This window comes from Thunnus thynnus, chromosome 12 (genome assembly GCF_963924715.1).
Source record: "Thunnus thynnus chromosome 12, fThuThy2.1, whole genome shotgun sequence".
Lineage (NCBI taxonomy): Eukaryota > Metazoa > Chordata > Actinopteri > Scombriformes > Scombridae > Thunnus > Thunnus thynnus.
In genome coordinates, this window is record NC_089528.1 from 15,378,176 (window position 1) to 15,396,314 (window position 18,139).

At 38.5% G+C, this 18,139-nt stretch overlaps 2 protein-coding genes across 5 annotated transcripts; both read right to left on the reverse strand.

Annotated features, from left to right (window-relative positions):
- Window positions 1-824: 824 nt before the first annotated feature.
- Window positions 825-7,919, reverse strand: selenot1a (selenoprotein T, 1a). Its single transcript, XM_067605809.1, has 6 exons — window positions 7,705-7,919; window positions 6,448-6,558; window positions 3,459-3,585; window positions 1,872-1,959; window positions 1,486-1,652; window positions 825-1,355 (listed from the first exon to the last, which is right to left on the reverse strand). The coding sequence occupies exons 1-5, from the start codon at window positions 7,842-7,844 to the stop codon at window positions 1,528-1,530; spliced, it is 591 nt and encodes a 196-aa protein (XP_067461910.1). The 5' UTR covers window positions 7,845-7,919; the 3' UTR covers window positions 825-1,355; window positions 1,486-1,527.
- Window positions 7,920-9,417: 1,498 nt separating this feature from the next.
- Window positions 9,418-17,938, reverse strand: kif2c (kinesin family member 2C). Of its 4 annotated transcripts, XM_067605800.1 has the most exons (23): window positions 17,874-17,938; window positions 17,605-17,685; window positions 17,414-17,508; window positions 17,117-17,218; window positions 15,978-16,026; window positions 15,847-15,891; window positions 14,472-14,609; window positions 14,193-14,312; window positions 13,659-13,756; window positions 13,449-13,544; window positions 13,294-13,348; window positions 12,990-13,152; window positions 12,595-12,685; window positions 12,453-12,516; window positions 12,082-12,173; window positions 11,824-11,966; window positions 11,277-11,481; window positions 10,932-11,042; window positions 10,576-10,643; window positions 10,377-10,455; window positions 10,208-10,288; window positions 10,015-10,108; window positions 9,418-9,595 (listed from the first exon to the last, which is right to left on the reverse strand). In XM_067605800.1, the coding sequence occupies exons 2-23, from the start codon at window positions 17,663-17,665 to the stop codon at window positions 9,534-9,536; spliced, it is 2,112 nt and encodes a 703-aa protein (XP_067461901.1). In that variant the 5' UTR covers window positions 17,666-17,685; window positions 17,874-17,938; the 3' UTR covers window positions 9,418-9,533. The 4 variants fall into 4 exon arrangements, with proteins under 4 accessions (XP_067461901.1, XP_067461902.1, XP_067461900.1 ...); XM_067605801.1 differs by lacking the exon at window positions 17,874-17,938 and having other exon boundaries at window positions 15,856-15,891; window positions 17,605-17,866; XM_067605799.1 differs by lacking the exon at window positions 17,874-17,938 and having other exon boundaries at window positions 17,605-17,866.
- Window positions 17,939-18,139: the final 201 nt, after the last annotated feature.

An 18,139-nucleotide genomic window follows, 5' to 3' on the forward strand; every position in this document is an offset into this window, starting at 1 on the left:
TGTGTGTTAACTCTGTTATCTCATAGCACCAAAAAAACAAAGACCCTTCTAAGCACCATAAAGACTCTTAATGGGATTTCAGGAGTTACAATGGACTTAACATTACAAGACTCATGCTGTTTATCACCCACAGATGGGGTTGTATTTAAGACCTCATCCTGGGGGTTCAATGAAAATATAAAACCTCTCCATTATTACATGTAAAGACGCAAAATTCGCAGAGTATATACCCATCGTTTGTCTCCATAGTGAATCTGGCTGTTTGCACTGTCTGTATGTACACTAATAATAGAAAAGAGATTTACATTTCCTTTGAACTCTACGTCTGGTTTCAAACAGCTTTTTGCCTTGCAAGCAAATAAAAACTGTATCAAATAGAGATGTCATTTTATTCCCGAAATGTTCTTTTTGACTTTAGTCATTGTCTATGCAGAATTAAACCAATTGGATGTAGCCCTACTCTCATTGTACTTATGTTTAATCTGTTTTGTCTCTTAAGATCAGATCAGCGTAGAGCTTCCTGTCTTGCTAATAACATTAAGTTGAGTAGATGGCTCAAAGATGGGCATTCATGACCTGACTAGGATCAAGCCGGTTGTCCGCTTAAAGAAAAAGAAACAGCAGTGTCTCCAAGCTATTCAGCAGATTTTCTTTAACTGAACTGTCTAAAATCATGATGGCAAAAGCGAAGAGAGCAGTCATGTTATCCACTTCAATGCACTGTCCCTTTTAAAAGTAAAATGTTTGTATTTATCTCACTTGGGATTACATTTCCAACACAGTTAGGTATCAGTAAACCTCAACACCACACTGCTACTTCACAGTTAAATAGTTACAATATGTTTTATTAATTGTCTTAGCTTCCTCCAAGTTATGTAAATATAAAAATTATTCAGAAATCATACCAAGACACAATTCCCCAATGTTATTTTTCACAACAGTGATGACAGATTTTAAGTGTTGCATTTTCTACATAGCTAAGCTACTTTTACAACAATAAACTTAAAATTCTACATTTGGCTCAGTGGTACAAATGACGATATTTTTTATTTTATTCACATAAATCAATAATATGCAACAAGTTAAAGACTATAAGAATCAATGTTAAATATCTCCTTATGGGACCAACTGATGTCACCTGGATGAAATCTGCAGTAGTATGAATAGTACAAGAAAAATGACAGAATGTCTGGCATCGTTGCCATGGATCCCACTCTTGCGTCAGGGGCGGGACGTCTCTAAGGGGCAAGGTGAAGAGTGATGGGGGCATCCAGTCTGTGCTAGCAGTCTTCCTGCCTTCAGCGCAGACCTTCATAAACATCACTTCACAGCCCGGTGAGAAACCCACCTCAAACCTAGACAGGAGGAGAGTGAACGCAGATCATCAGAAGAGCATTTCACTGGCAAATACATCTCACGAGTAAGAAAAAAGGTATAAACTCAGAAAAAGAGTATGGATGGTTGTAAGTACACTACTGTACTTACATGGAGGGGCTTTTAGCTCCAGCCAGTAAGTGAAGAGTAGGGTTAGGAATGGTGGTGTGGTCTTGTATTCATGTGAACGTTCATCTTCATCTCATTGTCCAAAATTTGCACAAGCTGCTGCATGGAGGGCAGGTGACCAGACTCCAGTTTTGACCACACTGGCACATCTATAGAGAGACAAAACTCAATTCACACATTCTCCACACAACTTAATTAATATTACAAAGATATTTAAATAATCTTGTTAGCTTCGATTTGAGAAGTTATTATATAAAATAGCACTACAGGTTGTAGAAAATGTTATTGCTCATCACTGCATTTCCTTTCATTTCATTACAGGTCAAAGCGTTCAGTCTGTAAGTCCATATTGTGAATCAGAAACTCACCATTTAATGTGATTTCAAAAGCTCCTGTGGACATTAACTGGTTTTCAATCATATTACTGAGGAAGAACACCATCATGCAGGCATATATCTGAAAGAAGCATGAGAGAAATTTTGAGTTAACAGGTTTTGCAAAAAAAAACAAAAAACAAATTTGCCACTTTTGAATGGGTTGGTTTCCACTTTTTCTTGCATCATACCATAGATTTGCACAGATGAGATACGCTCTATTGACAGGTTAACCTGAGTCTGCTTTAGTAAACTTCAAAGTGATGAGCAACAACTCAAATTGACGTTTAGTCATACGTGACAAACTCTGTGTGTTTTGGTTAAAAAAGACTTGTAAAAATGCTCACAGCAACAAACATCTTACAACATGTTAGAATGGACAAACTTGCAGCTGGCACAGCTAAGCTGTTATTGGAGCCCAACTGATATATCAGCAGGCAAATGCTGCCAGAATAATTTGTTTATACAACATTATAATTTTTCGTCTCAATACAGATCAGTTTAAAACAACCCATATCGTTTGGGCTGTACTTTTTAATGGACATTGTCAAACATGTTTCCCCATACAGATTAGATATTGGGCTGCAATGCTTCAGCTACCAAACACTGGTCGACTTAGAGCCGAGTTAGGATTTTGATGGATGTGTAAAGAGTAACCTATTAACAGGTTTTCTAGTCCCAGTATTCCATTTGTTTCTTGTTGCTCCCTCTGTGGCCACACTTGCTTTCTCTATGCAGTATGTATATTAGTCAGAAATGGACTCAGTTGTGCATCATGTGACGTGGAAACACCTTCTTACACACAGCAGTCCTTATTGGTTGACGAGATTAGGGCACAGTGAAATTATGATGTGGCAAATTACAGGCCCTGGCAGTCGGATTTCATTTCTCAAGGCATTTGATTCTTTGATAGCTGTTGGGATGTAAAGAGAATTTCACCAAATATGATAAAAAAAATCATTCTGAAAATATACCTACGCCAGCTTTAAATGCACACACAAAGCAGGAGACCCTCAGACTGTTATCAACAGTCTGAGGGTCTCCTGGGGCTTAGACAAAACAAGCAGATTTATTAGCAAAAACAAGTCAAAGCCATATGTTTAATAAACCATTAACTATTCTGTATGCAACTGCAGGGTTTTCTGTTAGTTATCCAATTGGCTACTAAAACCACAATACCCTTTATCAGCCTCAGCTTTCTGTTAAAACACAACAATAGCCCAGGTATCTTCATCTGCAGATATCCAATGTAAACAATCACTGGCCATTCTCCCTCTGAGCCTTTGGCATGTCTGTAACCCTGGGGATAACTGATCCAAGCCAAACAAAACTTAACACCCCAACCTGAAGACCCAGAATGAACAGCTAATGAAATCCCACGGGTTTGAGTTGTACTTGGCAGCGTGTATGCAACTGTATTAGAAACACAGCCAAAATAAAGCCCACTCTCTACATTTCTATGTTCAAGCTGTGATATCAGTAGTGATTACCTGCAAAACAAATTCTCAGTTGCGACACACAGACAACCGTGACCTCACCCTTGAGAGCTGTAGTGAACCCTATAGGTCCAGGAAACCTTACCTTATTTCCCTGGCCCCACTCCCAGATGCCCGGGGCTTGCATACCGAAGAGGGTGAATGGGTCCCTGCCGATAATAATCAGCCCAATCACCAGCAGTTTGAACACAGACAGGAAGGAAGCAATGTGTCTGAGGGAATAAAACATGAAACTGGCTTTAAAGACAATCTCTGGACATGGCATCATAAAGTAAACTAGGGTTGTTGAAGACGTCAAATTAGCCCAAAACCCAGCAGATAGATTATACATATCCAATAGATGTGACCCTGTATACAATTTGTCTTAAGGCAGATTGGTCACATTCACCGGTATGAAAAATATTCAATGTTTTTATAGAATATAAACAACATATTTTTCAGGGTTAAAAAAATAAGGCATATTAAACCTTGTCCTGATAAAATTCAAATAAACACTGCAGCGCATCTGATAAATCATCTTGACATCTAAAAATAATATTTAAAATAGTTTTTCATTTCTGAGATAATTCTCTGAAAACATTAATTGCACCGTGTCAAGACGGAAAAGACAATGGTGTGGCCTCAATTTGTACAAATAAAGCTTCACTGTGTAGAACAGAGACAAGAAAGTAAAGCTTTGTCTACTGTGTAGTGCATGTGCCGGCTTCCTGCCTTACAAATAACTATTATCTATTCCAGTCGTGATCATGACTCTGCAGGAAATATAAATCTCCTGACTTCCTCCCTCACAACTAGTTATTAAACATTTCTACAGTGGTCATGACTCTGCAGGGGAAAAAAAAAAAAAAAAGACGTGGAAATAATAAACTAGGATTTGACTCACACTGTCACACCTTGAGCCTGCATCCTGTTTACTCTGGTTTGACTATCCTTTAAAACTTTAATATGTATAACTGGTTGAACAATAAACTGTCAGTGGATACTGCCTTACTCCAGTGACTAAGCCACTGGAAAAAAAAAAAATTCAAACACTGGCTGGAGAACTGGAAGCCTAAAATGTGTCACACTCTCTAGAGTGTTTATTAAGAGTTCAACTGATGAGGTCCTGAGAGTCTCAGTGACACCACGCCTTTAACTACAACACCTGGGATTACAACACAGAGCAGTCTCACAGACGCTTGGCTTGTGATCTAAATATATAGCATATTTCCTATCCAGTGATACCTCACAAACCCACTGATTATTACATGAAGATTGGACAATGATTGTTTAGATTTAAAATTCCAGTCTATAGCTGCAACAGTGAACAAAATAGTCATTAGTCATTTGGAGTCTGTCCATCCTTTGCGCGGATTACACTGATGAATTACTCTTCTTGGCTGTTAACTCACAAAGCTTTTATTGCACTTACAGTAATGTAACAAGTGTAGCTGTCGTCAACTCAAGTGCTTCACTGTCTCTCCTCTGCTGCGCTGTGTGCAGCACAAACATCAAAGGCTCAGCCCCGCCCGCAGTGAAACACAACATAAATAAACAACATCTACTGCGTTTTGCGGTCATTTATTGTCACACTATTCTCCTCTATTCTCTGTGGTTGACTGCAGGTGGTCTGTGTGTGTGTGTGTGTGTGTGCAGCACACACAGGAGAGACAGTGAACCGGGTGAAGTACTCAAGTTGACGACAACTACACTCATTACATTACTGTAAGTGCAATAAAAGCTTTGTGAATAAAAAGCCAAGTAGAGAAATTTAATCTGTGCAAAAGATGGACAGAGGAGGGGGGCGTACCAGAAACTATTGATTAATTAAATTTACAGAAAATGTGCTTTATTGTGATATATAATGTTATCGGGATATGAAATGACCTATATTGAGTTATGAGATTTTGGTCATAATGCACAGCCCTATTCTGCACAGTTCTAAAATAAAGGAGAGGTACACATTGAAGAAACAAATACGACTGGAGTAACAGTCTTAGTGTTGCAACAAATGATTATTTTCATCATCAGTTAATTTGCTGATTATTTTCTCAATTAATATTGATTAAACATTGGTCTATAAATGTCAGGTAATTGTCAAAAATGCTTAACACAATTTCTCATAACCCAAGGTGACAACTTCAATTTGCTTTTATGTCCAATCATCCAAAACCAAAAGATATTCAAGACAAAGAAAAGAAAAGATTATTCACTATTTGTTTCAACTCCAATTTGTTTTTCTTTATACAACACAGTAGCTACAGCTTTCACTGAAAATAAAGTCTATTAGAAACAACACATGCTGTGTTAATCAAATATATTAAATTATATATATTAAAATTGTTGCACTTCTAGATCAAGCAATCTAATAACTTTATAATAAAGTGCTGGGGAGTTATGGGACCATTTTTAGAATTTATAACATAAATAACAAAAATTTAATTTAGCCCACAAAGTATTTGACTGTTTCATTGTTGAAAATACATAACAACAGTCATATTGACACCTTCAGTTTACAGACATTAATTTGAAAATGTAGTGGTAGTAGCCCCAATGAAACATGAATAAATAACGTGATGTCCTTTTGACCCAGATTTCATGAACTTTAGCGGCAGTAGTTTCATCTATGTCCATAAAACTACCAAGGACAAACTCATGGCCAGATAAGCCCAACTGCATGAGAATTCCATTTCCTCAGTTAAATCACAGCTAATCCTGGGCGGCTCTCTGGCTGCTTCAATAAAGCTGGATATAATCCACTTGTTACAAGGCGGATACCACAAACCTCCACCCGCACCCTCAGATCTGCCAGCAGCTTGCTCCTCCGGGCCCCGATTACTAAGCTCCGCACCATAAAGGATGGAGCCTTCTGCTCTGCTGCACCACGCTTGTGGAACAGCCTTCCTAACTATCTGAGGGCAGCACAGAACCCAGACTCTTTTACAAAAGGCCTAAAAACCTTTCTATTCAGGAAGGTTTTTTTCATCTTAAATCTTATTACTATTTTTTATGTTGTGTGTTATTAATACTGTAGCACTTTGAGTTTCACTATGAATGAAAAGTGCGGCATAGGTTATTATTAATCTCTCTCTTACCGATAGAGGGGGATAGGAAGATAGTTCTCCCCTTCAATGCGGATGTCTGGGTACCGCTGGTACAAGGCCTGCGTGTACTCCTCAAACACCCGCTTGTACCCTCAGGAAATGCTGTGTGAAGACAAACACACAGTTAGAAAAACACAAAGTGCACAGTTGATACAACAAACGGGAACAAAAGGCAGCCACAATAATAGTCATCTTTGAGCTACATTGTGAACTTAGCCTTGAGATTTTGCAAGTGTAAATTCCAATGTTATCTGTAGATCGTTGATATGTTTTTCTTCTTAGTGGGAAGTTTTAGTGGTAGTGTGAAATTCCCCATAGCAGCATTTTTGCACATTCATGTTTTATCTTCCCCTGCTAACATACATGCTCCTGTTTAAGGCATACTGTATGTTTACTTTAGGCAAAACCAACTACAGTATTTGCAATGCAAATGTCTTTCTCCTGTTACCTTGTTTCCTTTACTTAATTGCATTTTCTTTCACATAGGGCTGCAACTAACGATTGTTTTCATTATCGATTAATGTGTCAATTATTTTCTCAAAATAGTTGGTGATTAATCGTTGCAGTTCTAACGTTACTTGCACACACTACCTTACAATCATGAGACATTGTTATTAGCATAACTCATTGGCTTTTAGATGGGATAGGTAACATTACTATTCATTGATAATCTTATGATTTTATTTCTTTAACAGATCTGCGATTAGCTTCTCCCACATGGAGATGAGCTGATATCTCAGGGATTCATCTGATGCGAAATGATCTTAAATTTAGCCGCAACTTTTCAGCATTAACGTTATCTCGAAAACCTAACATTAATGCTAACTGTTACAAGTGAGGTTAACGTACGTTAGCGTAAAACATTTGCAGACAGACGGAGCAGTTTGCCGGGATTTTACACAATGCTAATCCAATTAAACACACAATGCAAAAACAAGTTAATCTAGCCGGCAGGTACGATACGACTGTTGGATTTAACGGCAACTTCCGCGGAAGCGGGGCCATGTTTTCGACGAACCGTTCACGAGAACTAGCTAAAATCAGGAACTTCCCCCATATGTTTCTACAGTTATTTACTTATTTCGTTAATTAATAACTACCGTAACCCGAAGACTGAATCTCCTTTAACATGTTTACACGAGCTAACCCTCCTGTTGGTTCGTGTCTATCCATTTTCGGCCTACGATGTTGTTAGCTTGAGTTCAGCTAGCTTGCAATGACTCGCCAGATTTTCGCTCGTTTGCTCACCAAATTTGAAACTTGAGAAGAGGTCCCGTCGCAAACTGCATCTTCATCTTCTTCACGCCGCTGCTGTCACCTGATGTGGCGCAGCACAGCGAGAAAACCCCCAATGCGAGGAGCGAAAAACGCAACCACTTCATCGCCATCCGTCCCGGGGTTTGTTTCCTCACAGTCAGATGGAGAGGTAGGTTAATCTGTACATTTCGTTGCTGGTTGGTCTTTTTTTCCCTCTCGTGCTTATCTTGAGTTTTACATACAACAGACATCCGCCTTTGGCGCCACCTACCGCCGTGGCTGTTCAACTGACTTCACAGCAACGTTAAATAGGCCTACTGCATGTTTTCTGTACATTGTGGTCCTTTTTTTCTGTGGACTGGAAGAAAGTTTGCTTGTTTTCCCTACAAATATTGTATTCCAAACAAGTCCATTTTAAAATTCCTCATAAAATATATCCTTGCAACTCCCATTTACCTAAATGTACTTCTGTGTCTGATATGAGTTTATTCTGTTTGAATGAAAGAGAAACTATTACCCATCAAAGAATGTAGCATTGTAAAAGCCTTTTGTAAAGACTTACGTTTATTTTATTCATACAACAAAAAATCCTTAAAGCTAATCAGAAATTTTAACATATATTGTGTATATACTGTACTATTTTTTTCATTCTTTATTTTTATTGATGTAGTGATTGTCTTTTAAAAAAGGTTTGATATGACACATTGAAATGTACTTTTTTGGGTCAAAATGTTAATAATCTGATGTGATGATAATGACTATCACATTTTCTTGGTCTGGTTTATTTCATATGTGGTCTTGTGTTTATCATTCTGTTAAAGAGTAAAAAAAAAAAAAAAAAAGATTATGATAATGCATTGAATCTCAGTGTCGTTGGCATTAATTGGCATCCCCGAATCAAACTTATTGCTTGACATGGGCATCCTATCGTCATAGAGCTTAGTTTAGAATGAAGTATTTCTTCTCAAATAAACTAATTTACACCCACAAACTAATATTGAATGTTCAAGTAGTAAAAAACAAACAAACTAGTAACTGAAAACATTTTATCTTGAAAAACTTGACAGAAAAGTGAGCATAATAGTATTTTCATGTGTACCATTTTCAAATCCTCGACCTTATGAATTATAACAAACATTTTCCTCAATATTAAGGCTCACTTCTACTGCATATATCCCATTCTGTGCCAACTGTATTCTCCAGTCAATTTAAAAGTGAGATTATAACCCTCTCATGTTCTTAACAACTTCACTGAATTATGTTTGGCTTATTTTTCCACCTATGCTGACTAAATGAATAGTTAGTTGAAAGCTTTGTCTCCCACCTGTGGATGCAGGAGATGAATTTGCCTTTTCTGTTGTGGCATAGGTGCAAATCCATAAACTGCAAACTCATTTTTAATATAGCAGCATTTTTAATTAACAGAATTATCTGTTCTCATAACCAATTTTACTTTTAATTTATGACTGTCCATATACTCCAGCCATGTATTTTAAGGATAGTTATACATTATTTGACAATTATTTATAAGAATTTCTGCAGCCACTTCCACAATTGTGTCAAACACAGGGATAAATTCAAATAATCCAGTGGAATCAATCATAGTAAGATTTTATGAAAACATCTACAGCAAACAGAAAAGTGTTGCATCCAACAATATACGCCAAAAGTGGCATCTCTTAAAGACTTAACATTTTTATTGAGTTAGTGTTTTAATTCATTTTATTTAATACAACGTACTGTAATACACAATAAGATCAAAAGAACTGCCTCAAAACAAAGTTTTCAATAAACAAACTGTTCGTCTGGGTGGGTTTGTCTCAGTGGTTCAGCCTCGCCATTCTCTCCTGATCCACAGCAGACTGCAAAGCCAGGACTGTGTCTGTTGAGGACAAATAAGAAAGCACATTTATCCACACAGATTTTGGTCCTAGGCATTACATATAAGATTAGACTAAGCTATGTGATTTAACTGCTACCCGATACTACATAAAGCTTCCAACTAGTCAAATAACAAGGTGATCAGTTGTAGTCATATTTATGTTAAAGTTTCAGTTTCTCCTCCTTCTGCTGCTGTCTGCCTTAATGCTGTAGTCTCAGTGAGAATAATGTAACATTTTGTATCATATTCAACAGCAGTCCAAGAAGTCTAAATTAGATTTAATTTGCAGTATACATTGTACTGCAAAACTAATGGATAGAAAACCAAAATCAAGCAGTGGTTTGTACAAATCTACACTGGCACAGTGCTAAAACAAAAGCAGAGATGGAGATAGGTCTGGCTATGAAACTAGTACGAACCCAATAACTTCCGGGAATGATCCACCAGGTCCGGGAGTCCTGCCTCGATGTTGTACGAGGTTTGCTCCATTGCCTTGACAAGCTCATTTGCCCTCTGAGAGACAAAAGTGATAGAGTGTGAAGACTGAAAAAGCTGTTTTTATTTAAATGAATGAGTGTGCTGAAAAGAAGAACATAATTAAGAAAATCATACCTGAAGCTCTGTGTAAACCTTCTCCTCCAGCTCTGCCACCTGGGATATGGCATCATACACGCTGGTATCCACAACAGACTCCTACAAAACACAAGAGCAAATTATAAACAATATAAAATCATAAGCATTAATGATTTTGGACTTGTAGACTGAAGTTGCGCAAGCTGACCTCCTCTGAAGATGTATCTACAGGCTCTTGTGACTTGGCTACTCCACCGGATTTGGAATTGCCATTCAATTCCTTCACTCTGCCAAAGACGGGAAAAGATTAAGTTTCCTTCCCAGACATATTAGTTTTATAATAATAAAAGCTGAATATAGCATTTCCATCACCATCAAGAGTTAAATATAATAAGCAAAACATTTACCTGTCAGCGTAACGTAGTGTGTTCATTGTATATTCACATGAAGCCATGCTTGGAGACACCATTGCAATCTGTTGAACCGAGAGAGGGGGAGGAATGTAAAGGTATGTACATTCTGCACTTATACACACATACATACATTCAGTTACCAGTTTATTAGGCATACCCAATTTAGATCAGTCACATACACTATATGATTTGATCAACCACTTGGACATTTTCAGATATTGAAACTACAATCACACACCATAGTTATGCTTGTTTAGTGTGCAGCTTTATTATCCACTTTTGGGTAATAAGGGTCATAAGATAGTGTTTCTCCAAAGTGAAACTAAGCTAACATCGGTGTCCATACATACCATGCAGGTCTTGGATTTCTCTCCAATGAAGGAATCTCTGAGGACCTTGGTCAGAGTGCTCATCCTGAAGGGGATGTAATCGCTGTTCTTTCCCAGTGAACGAATACACTCCTGGGGGACAAGAGTGAACACAAGGGTGTGTTAGGTGTAATGTTGTGATTATCATCTTGTCAGGTGCTATGTATGCATATATAATATTTGGATTCAGTTCTGAGAATGCCAGTAGAATTCAGCTTTTGGTGTGTTTCATTGTACTTTACTTAATGGTATCAATTTGAGAGGACCAGACTCCCCTCTTCTAACTTAACCCAGTGTGTGCATGCCTACACATCAGCCATAATCTACCTTTAAAGCCAGAAGGCTTTGGTTTATCTCGGCAGTTTCAACCAAAGTGCTGCGGTCATTGCTTTTGACGTCTGTGCCACGCTCATTGCCAGCCAAATCGACCAGTGAAAATTTGCCGTGCAGTGTGCTGTTGCGTCTTAGGACAATCTGGAGGATGGCATGAGAGCGGGATGAGTTGGCATTGGCTGAGGTCTGGCCTGATGTTCTGGAGAGACAGTAAGGAAAAAAGGAAAGGGAAGGCAGCCATGTTAATGTTACGTTTCATGAGCTGAAGAAAAAAAGACAGACCAAAAAACCCAAAACAGACTGTCCCCTAAATATTTTATGTGTTTATTAAATGTTTTTTTGAACCCGATGATGCATTTGAAATACTAATGTGTTTTAGGATTCTTGGTTTAAGCTACTATGTCACAGTAACTGATGAAATTAAACATACATATTTAGTGCTTCTTCAGTCAACATTTTGTATAGTTAGAGTAACGTAGGTCTAAAGTACAGATGTATGTACCATGACATTTCAACATACACCCTCTTGACAGATAAGTACCTGCATGCACTGCCCATCTGTATCATCTTTATGACATCCTCTGCTTTGGACACATAGACCTCCTCCAGGCCTACCACGTGAACCTGCTGTCGGTCGTCCTCCAGAACACGTAGCTTGGCCTTCTTGTTCAGCAGGTCATACACCTAAATGAACAAGTACATTTCATTTGAGGGGTAACTTAGCATTAGCTGACTGATTTTCTGTCAAATATTTTCAATAAATGTGTTTCTGTGAGGTGAGAGAAGAGGACATTCTTACTTTGCCATTGTAAATCTCAAAGAAGCTGACGAAGGCAGAAAGATCCAGGCTAGCATATCTTCTGTGATTGATATTGGCGAAAACATCCTGGGCTAAAAGGGACAAAGTGAAGTAATTATACAAAGTGAAGTTCTGATGCAAGTTTACTTAATCCTGGATGTTTATGTAGTCTGGTGAATAACAATGAAGAGATTAACAGGAAATCCTATCCAGAGTGAGTGGGAACAAATACAAATAATGTGGATAGAGCACGTTTGAAAACTGCTTTTGATTTATTTTTGTTTGATAAACAAAATGAGGAAAAACCAGGATAAACTATTTCCTCATCCTTAAAGTGCATAGAGAGCCACTGGAGATGGTTTGGGTCCTACCTGCCAATGCGTAGATTCCTTTTGCGCTGTTCTGCTGCTTCCCTGTGAAATCACCTCCCATAGTCTAGATAGAAAAAGTGTCACAGAGTGAAAAAACAAACAAAAGACAACTCAACACAACAGAGCAAGGAGAGTCACTTACATGAGTCTTCCCGCTTCCCGTCTGGCCGTAGGCAAAACATGTTGCCATGCTGCCTTCAAAAATGGACTGTACCAAAGGTTTAGCGGTGAACCTGAGGACAATAATAGCATTATGAAAAATATACCAGGTGTATTCTACTGCTGACCAACATTTCATACACATTACTGAACAGATACTACTGTATAGAACAATGCTATTAACACTTTCCTATATACCAAATTATTTACAGCTTGTGGGAAATGAGAAACAAAAGTCTGGACTGATGGCAATGCGACAGCCTTTAAAACCACATCCTCAAAGAGGAAATTCTCAGAAAACTGATAAGTGAATCCCTGTAAACACTCAATGAAAACCAGCATGTTGTTGCTTAATAAAAGAGCAAATGGGGTCATTACTTGTAGACCAAGTCGTTGGTGGCGGTCTCATCAAAGGAGTAGTCAAACTGGAAGATTTGGTTGTCCAAGTACTTTGTGAGGTCCACTTTTTGTTTTGGCTCATGGACCAGCAGAGCACCTTTCCCTGGTATGGAGACCACATCTATCTCCTTCTTAGTAGTCTCTAGAATAAACAAGGACGCAAAATTCTGTATGAGGCTTTAAAAGTTTTTACTACTATTTTTGGGCAAGAGTGCACCCTCAATTACGCTTTTCTTTTCAAATAATAATACATGCAGGATCTTAAACCTCATTGTCAACTTACCTTGCTTGTTAAGGGGTCGTTTGCGAACACACACACAAATCTTGTGAGGTTCAATCTGTAAAAACACAAGATATAAGAAAAAAAGCATATAAGTACTATAAATTGCATGCTAACATATCGCTTCATACATGGCAGATGGTTAAGGCTAAACTTACCATGTCAGTAGTTGATAAAGGGGTTATTTCCAAGGTCTCTCTGAACTCTTGGATCATATCATAGAACTTCTGGTTTGGTCGTGAAGGTTCTCCATACTAAAAGGAAGGAAATGTAAATAAAATAAAAGAACAAACTTCTCTTATGTCTTAAAGTTCCAACCAAGTCACTATTGAAAAACAGAAATAGAAGAATGAGTAAAAATATCACACCTTTCCCCTCTTGGTCTGCATGTCGGGGGGTTTAATAACACAAGACAGCCTTTTGTTGCCTTTATTGAACTCCTGGGGAGCCACAGATTTTCTTCTACCTGAAGTGCATAGAGATGATGTACATGTTTCAGTATTTACTATTTTTTAAGCAGATCAAAACAGAACATTAGTACATGTATGCCTATATCGGATATGCAGAGTACATTGTTATTAAATGAAGTTAACACCTTCCAACCTCATATTACGCACCACCTGTTCTTATTTCTAACAGAATATGGAGTTCGTAAGATCAATGTGTGAATAGATCTACAGTGAAAGAAAGCCAATCATTTGTAGCAGAGACTCAAAGTATTTTATGGGCAATTTTATGATTTTATAAGCATTTTTGACAGGAGAGAGATGACAGGAAATGAGAAAGAGAAGGTGGATGACATGCAATACAGGTCCCTGGTTAGAATCTAACCAAGGATGGTGCAGTTTATGGTCACGATACTATGTATTAGGGTACATGCCAGTATAAGATCCATTGCTTACCTTTAACAGCAGGCGGAGGGATTCTTTCAGGTTCATCATTTTCCTTTATGGCCTCACGGGCAAAAGGCAGCGTCATTGCCGGTTTGGCCTCATTCTTTCTACGCTGCTGATTAGGAATCGCTAGATAAGGCAGGAGAATGCACTTGAGTTTATGAAGACACAGAGCAATAATACCCAAATGTTTCATAAAATAAATGTGCGGCTTGTTTTCTCCTTTTTGTAAATGTACTACTTTGTGAAAAGATTTTTCAATGATCCTTTCAGAAGATCACTACCAACCAGAGTTTGTGAGAACTGATGAAGGGGGGAGATCAGGGTGGATTGTCTCTGGACTTGTCTCAGAAGTCAGAACTGGTGCTGGAACAGGGGCGGGAGCCTGGAACATACATGTCTGCCTGGCCTGAGAGCGAGTGGCGGCTGAAAGTAAGACAAATCCAAGTCAGTTACTGTCTGAATTTAAGTATTGTTAAAAAGGTATACTTTGCAGGATTTTCCTAAAAAACAATGTATGGACTCATACAAAAGTAATCCCTCTCAATCATCACTTATGACCCACTAGAAGTGTGTGGTGGTGTATCCATCTGCAGAGACACTGAACTCTGCCTGTATTTACTTATTTTCCTTTGGGCAGTGGGTGTGTAGCCCCCAGCCAATTACAGCGCACAGGGTGTGAGGTTGAGATTATTAGCATAGCGACCAGGTTACAATCGCAGTCTCCGTCTCTCTCCTCTGCTCTGCTCTCCATCTCTGTGTCATGTATGTAAGAGCTGCAGGTCTATGTGACTGAGGGCGGCGCTGAGCTGAACACACATAGAGCAGAGATGCTACAGCAGACAGGGTGAAGCTCTGCATTCACACAAAATCTGGCAACGCAGCACCTTCCCACAGTGTTGTGCGGAGCTCTGGGCATGTTTATTAGTGCTTTAGATTCATGGCTTTGTTCCCGCCAGCGCCGCTCGTTCTCTTCATTCAACCTTTAGCTCACTCGACCACTGCTGCTCTCTCTCACTCATTCAGCCGAGGAGGAGGAGCCGTCTTTGAATGTTGATAAATCCTGCATAGTATGCCTTTAAGTATCGCTAGATTTGTTTTTCTGAGGTTGAATGTAATCCTAACCCCAGCACAATGGAAAAATAAACTGTACAAGATTGCCAAAGTGACAACAGCATCAAATCTGCTAAGAAACAAGACTCTTCAGAGACCCAGAGTGGCAGAATTGATTAACACAAGTACAGAAAAATCGAAGCTAAAGTGGAGCAGAAATTAAAAGATGACGCCTTCTAATTCAATCAAACTATTTCTGGCTAACAGTGGTACTAAAATTCAGTCACTTCAGAAAAATAAAAAAGGAGTGCGTCATATGATGAAAATCAGAAACGGGTAAGCCGCAGTGACAATACTGAATTCTTTCCTCATTGCCCAGTGTATAATTTCATTTCCACACCATAATTCACAAAACACAATTAATGGTCAAAAATATATATTGCTGCATGCCAGAAGTTATTGATTTGCAACCCAGCACCAGTAAAGCATAAGATCTATGATCAGTGATGAGCTCTCTCTTCCAGGAAGGTGGGTTTTTTTGCAGCGACACCCTAATCCCAGTAAGAAATGAGTGATTAGAGAATCATTTGCTTTAGAGAGAGAAACATGCCTTGCCGACCTGACTCTTCAGCCTTGGTGACTGCTGGAGCAGAGGCTTTTGGAAGGAAACAAGCTGTTAAAAACACAACCTACAGAACACAGCAATCTAAAACTAATAAACAGTACAATTCATTTACATACAGGTGGGTGGTGCAGGAATCCTGGATGAGCGCAGACGACTCCCATACTTCTATGGAAGAGAGAAACAAAAAAAGAAGTAGAAGTTGGTCAGTGTTGCCCAGATTTTAGCTCATTCATGAAGAGGCCAGGTCTGGCTGTGTGCAACAGATGTTATCACAGCCTTATTATTATTTTATCCAGGTATAGCGTTAAATCCAACAGAACCCAAAAGATGAGTAACGATGCATTTAGAGCTGCAACTAACGATTATTTTCATTTTTTGATTAATCTGTCAATTATTTTCTCAAAGTCGTTTGGTCTATAAATGTCAGAAAATAGTGAAAAATGTCAGTTATGGTTTCCAAAAGCCCATGGTGAAACGTGACCTTGTGAGGCAGCTGGATTTGCGAGATCACGACATCATAAGATCACATGAGAATCCATCTTGTCAGGCTTCAAGTTGTGCACTTGTGTCTGAACCACTGGTGGTTCAGACCAATCAGTGTCATGAATTCAGCTGCCTCACAAGGTAAGATGGTGACAGACATGATTCATCCTATCAACTGCCAAGAATTTCTTGAAAGTGCACGCCCTTTTCCAAACAGTTTCCAAGGACGACTTCTCAGATGGTTCTGTGTAACAAACTATCTGGTGTGTCAGTTTTGGTGCTACCTAAAATGTCTTGTTTTGTTCCAACCAACAGTCCAAAGCTCAAAGATATTCAGTTTACCATCACAGAAGACTAAAGAAACCAGAAAAAAAAAAAAAAAATCACACTTAAGAAGCTAGAATAAGTGAATTTTAGTTTTTTTTTCTTAAAAAGTGACTTAAAATGATTACTAAAATAGTTGGCGATTCATTTTTTGTCAATCAACTAAACGTTGCAGCTCTAGTTGCACCTGTCAACTTTATTCCACCCACGGTATACTGAAATCACAGGAAAACAATATGAACATTTCTTTAATCCTAGTTTATTAGGAAAATAAGCCAATTCAATGCCATAGTAGATACAAAACAAGGAAGGATAGGATATACAATAGATAGGATATTTGATTATTAGTGGTAAAAATTTAGAATGTGTTCAAATCCTTAAAAATATGTTGACACTGCAAGAAAGACACTCCTCACCCTTGTAATGTGGAAATGTAGGTAACAGTTACCTTCTCTGGAGCAGGAGTAGGTTGTTCAGCAGCTTTGTTTGTGACAGCGTTTATGTGGTCCAAAAGCTCTGGATTGAGTGAACATAACTCGCTCACTTCAACCTATAACACAAAAAACACCAAGCTAAGAGGAGAAATGCAGTAACAGATTTGGGAACGACTATGTCAAACTTGCTCAAAAAACATTACGTATACGTTACATTTCAAAATGCTTTTATGGTTGAGGTTTAAGAGATGCCTTGTTCATATTAAAACTAATGTTACAAAAGTATTTTCTGTCTTTATGGAGTTACTGACCTCTTTCCCTCGGCAGATGTTCCTCTCATGCCACTCTACCATCACCGTGGACTTGACGGTATCGACAGATTTCACCGTTGCCAGATGAACCCGGCCTGGTTTACATAAACAAACAGACAATCACATTTTGATAACGACGTAGCGTTAAATTTGCAGCTAATACTCAGCATAGAAAACAACCATCAGCTCACCATCACTGCGGCTGATCTGTACAGAGAGTCCAACTAGAAGTCTGGACAGGCTGCTTTCCATTTTAGCTCCCTCTTGCTGCTCTGTAACGGAAAAAAGTTAATTTTCAGGTTATCGTTAACGAGCTAACACGAGCTAGCTATTGAGTTGTCGCCGCTTTTACAGTTACTCGATAAATTAACGTTTATAAGACTGAACCGTCATTGCACTTTCCTTTTTTACTTGTTTATCTAGCTTTACTCTGACAACCGATAAAATCAAACTGGCCTACCAAATTCAACGCAAACACCGCCCAAGATTCAAATTGTAATTTCCGGGTGTTTAAGAATCTGATTGGTCGTGTCTTCTTCTATGGCTGTTTTTAGGTAACATTCAATGTGGCGTCATACCGCCACCGAGTGGATCATTTTAGGAATGACCTCTGTAACGAAAATGCAAACTAAGCAGCTAGTCTCTACAAGGTCATATGGAGTAGTCTTCCTGTAACATTCAAATACATTGTATGAGCTATTTATTAGTTTGTTTTGTTTGGTTGTT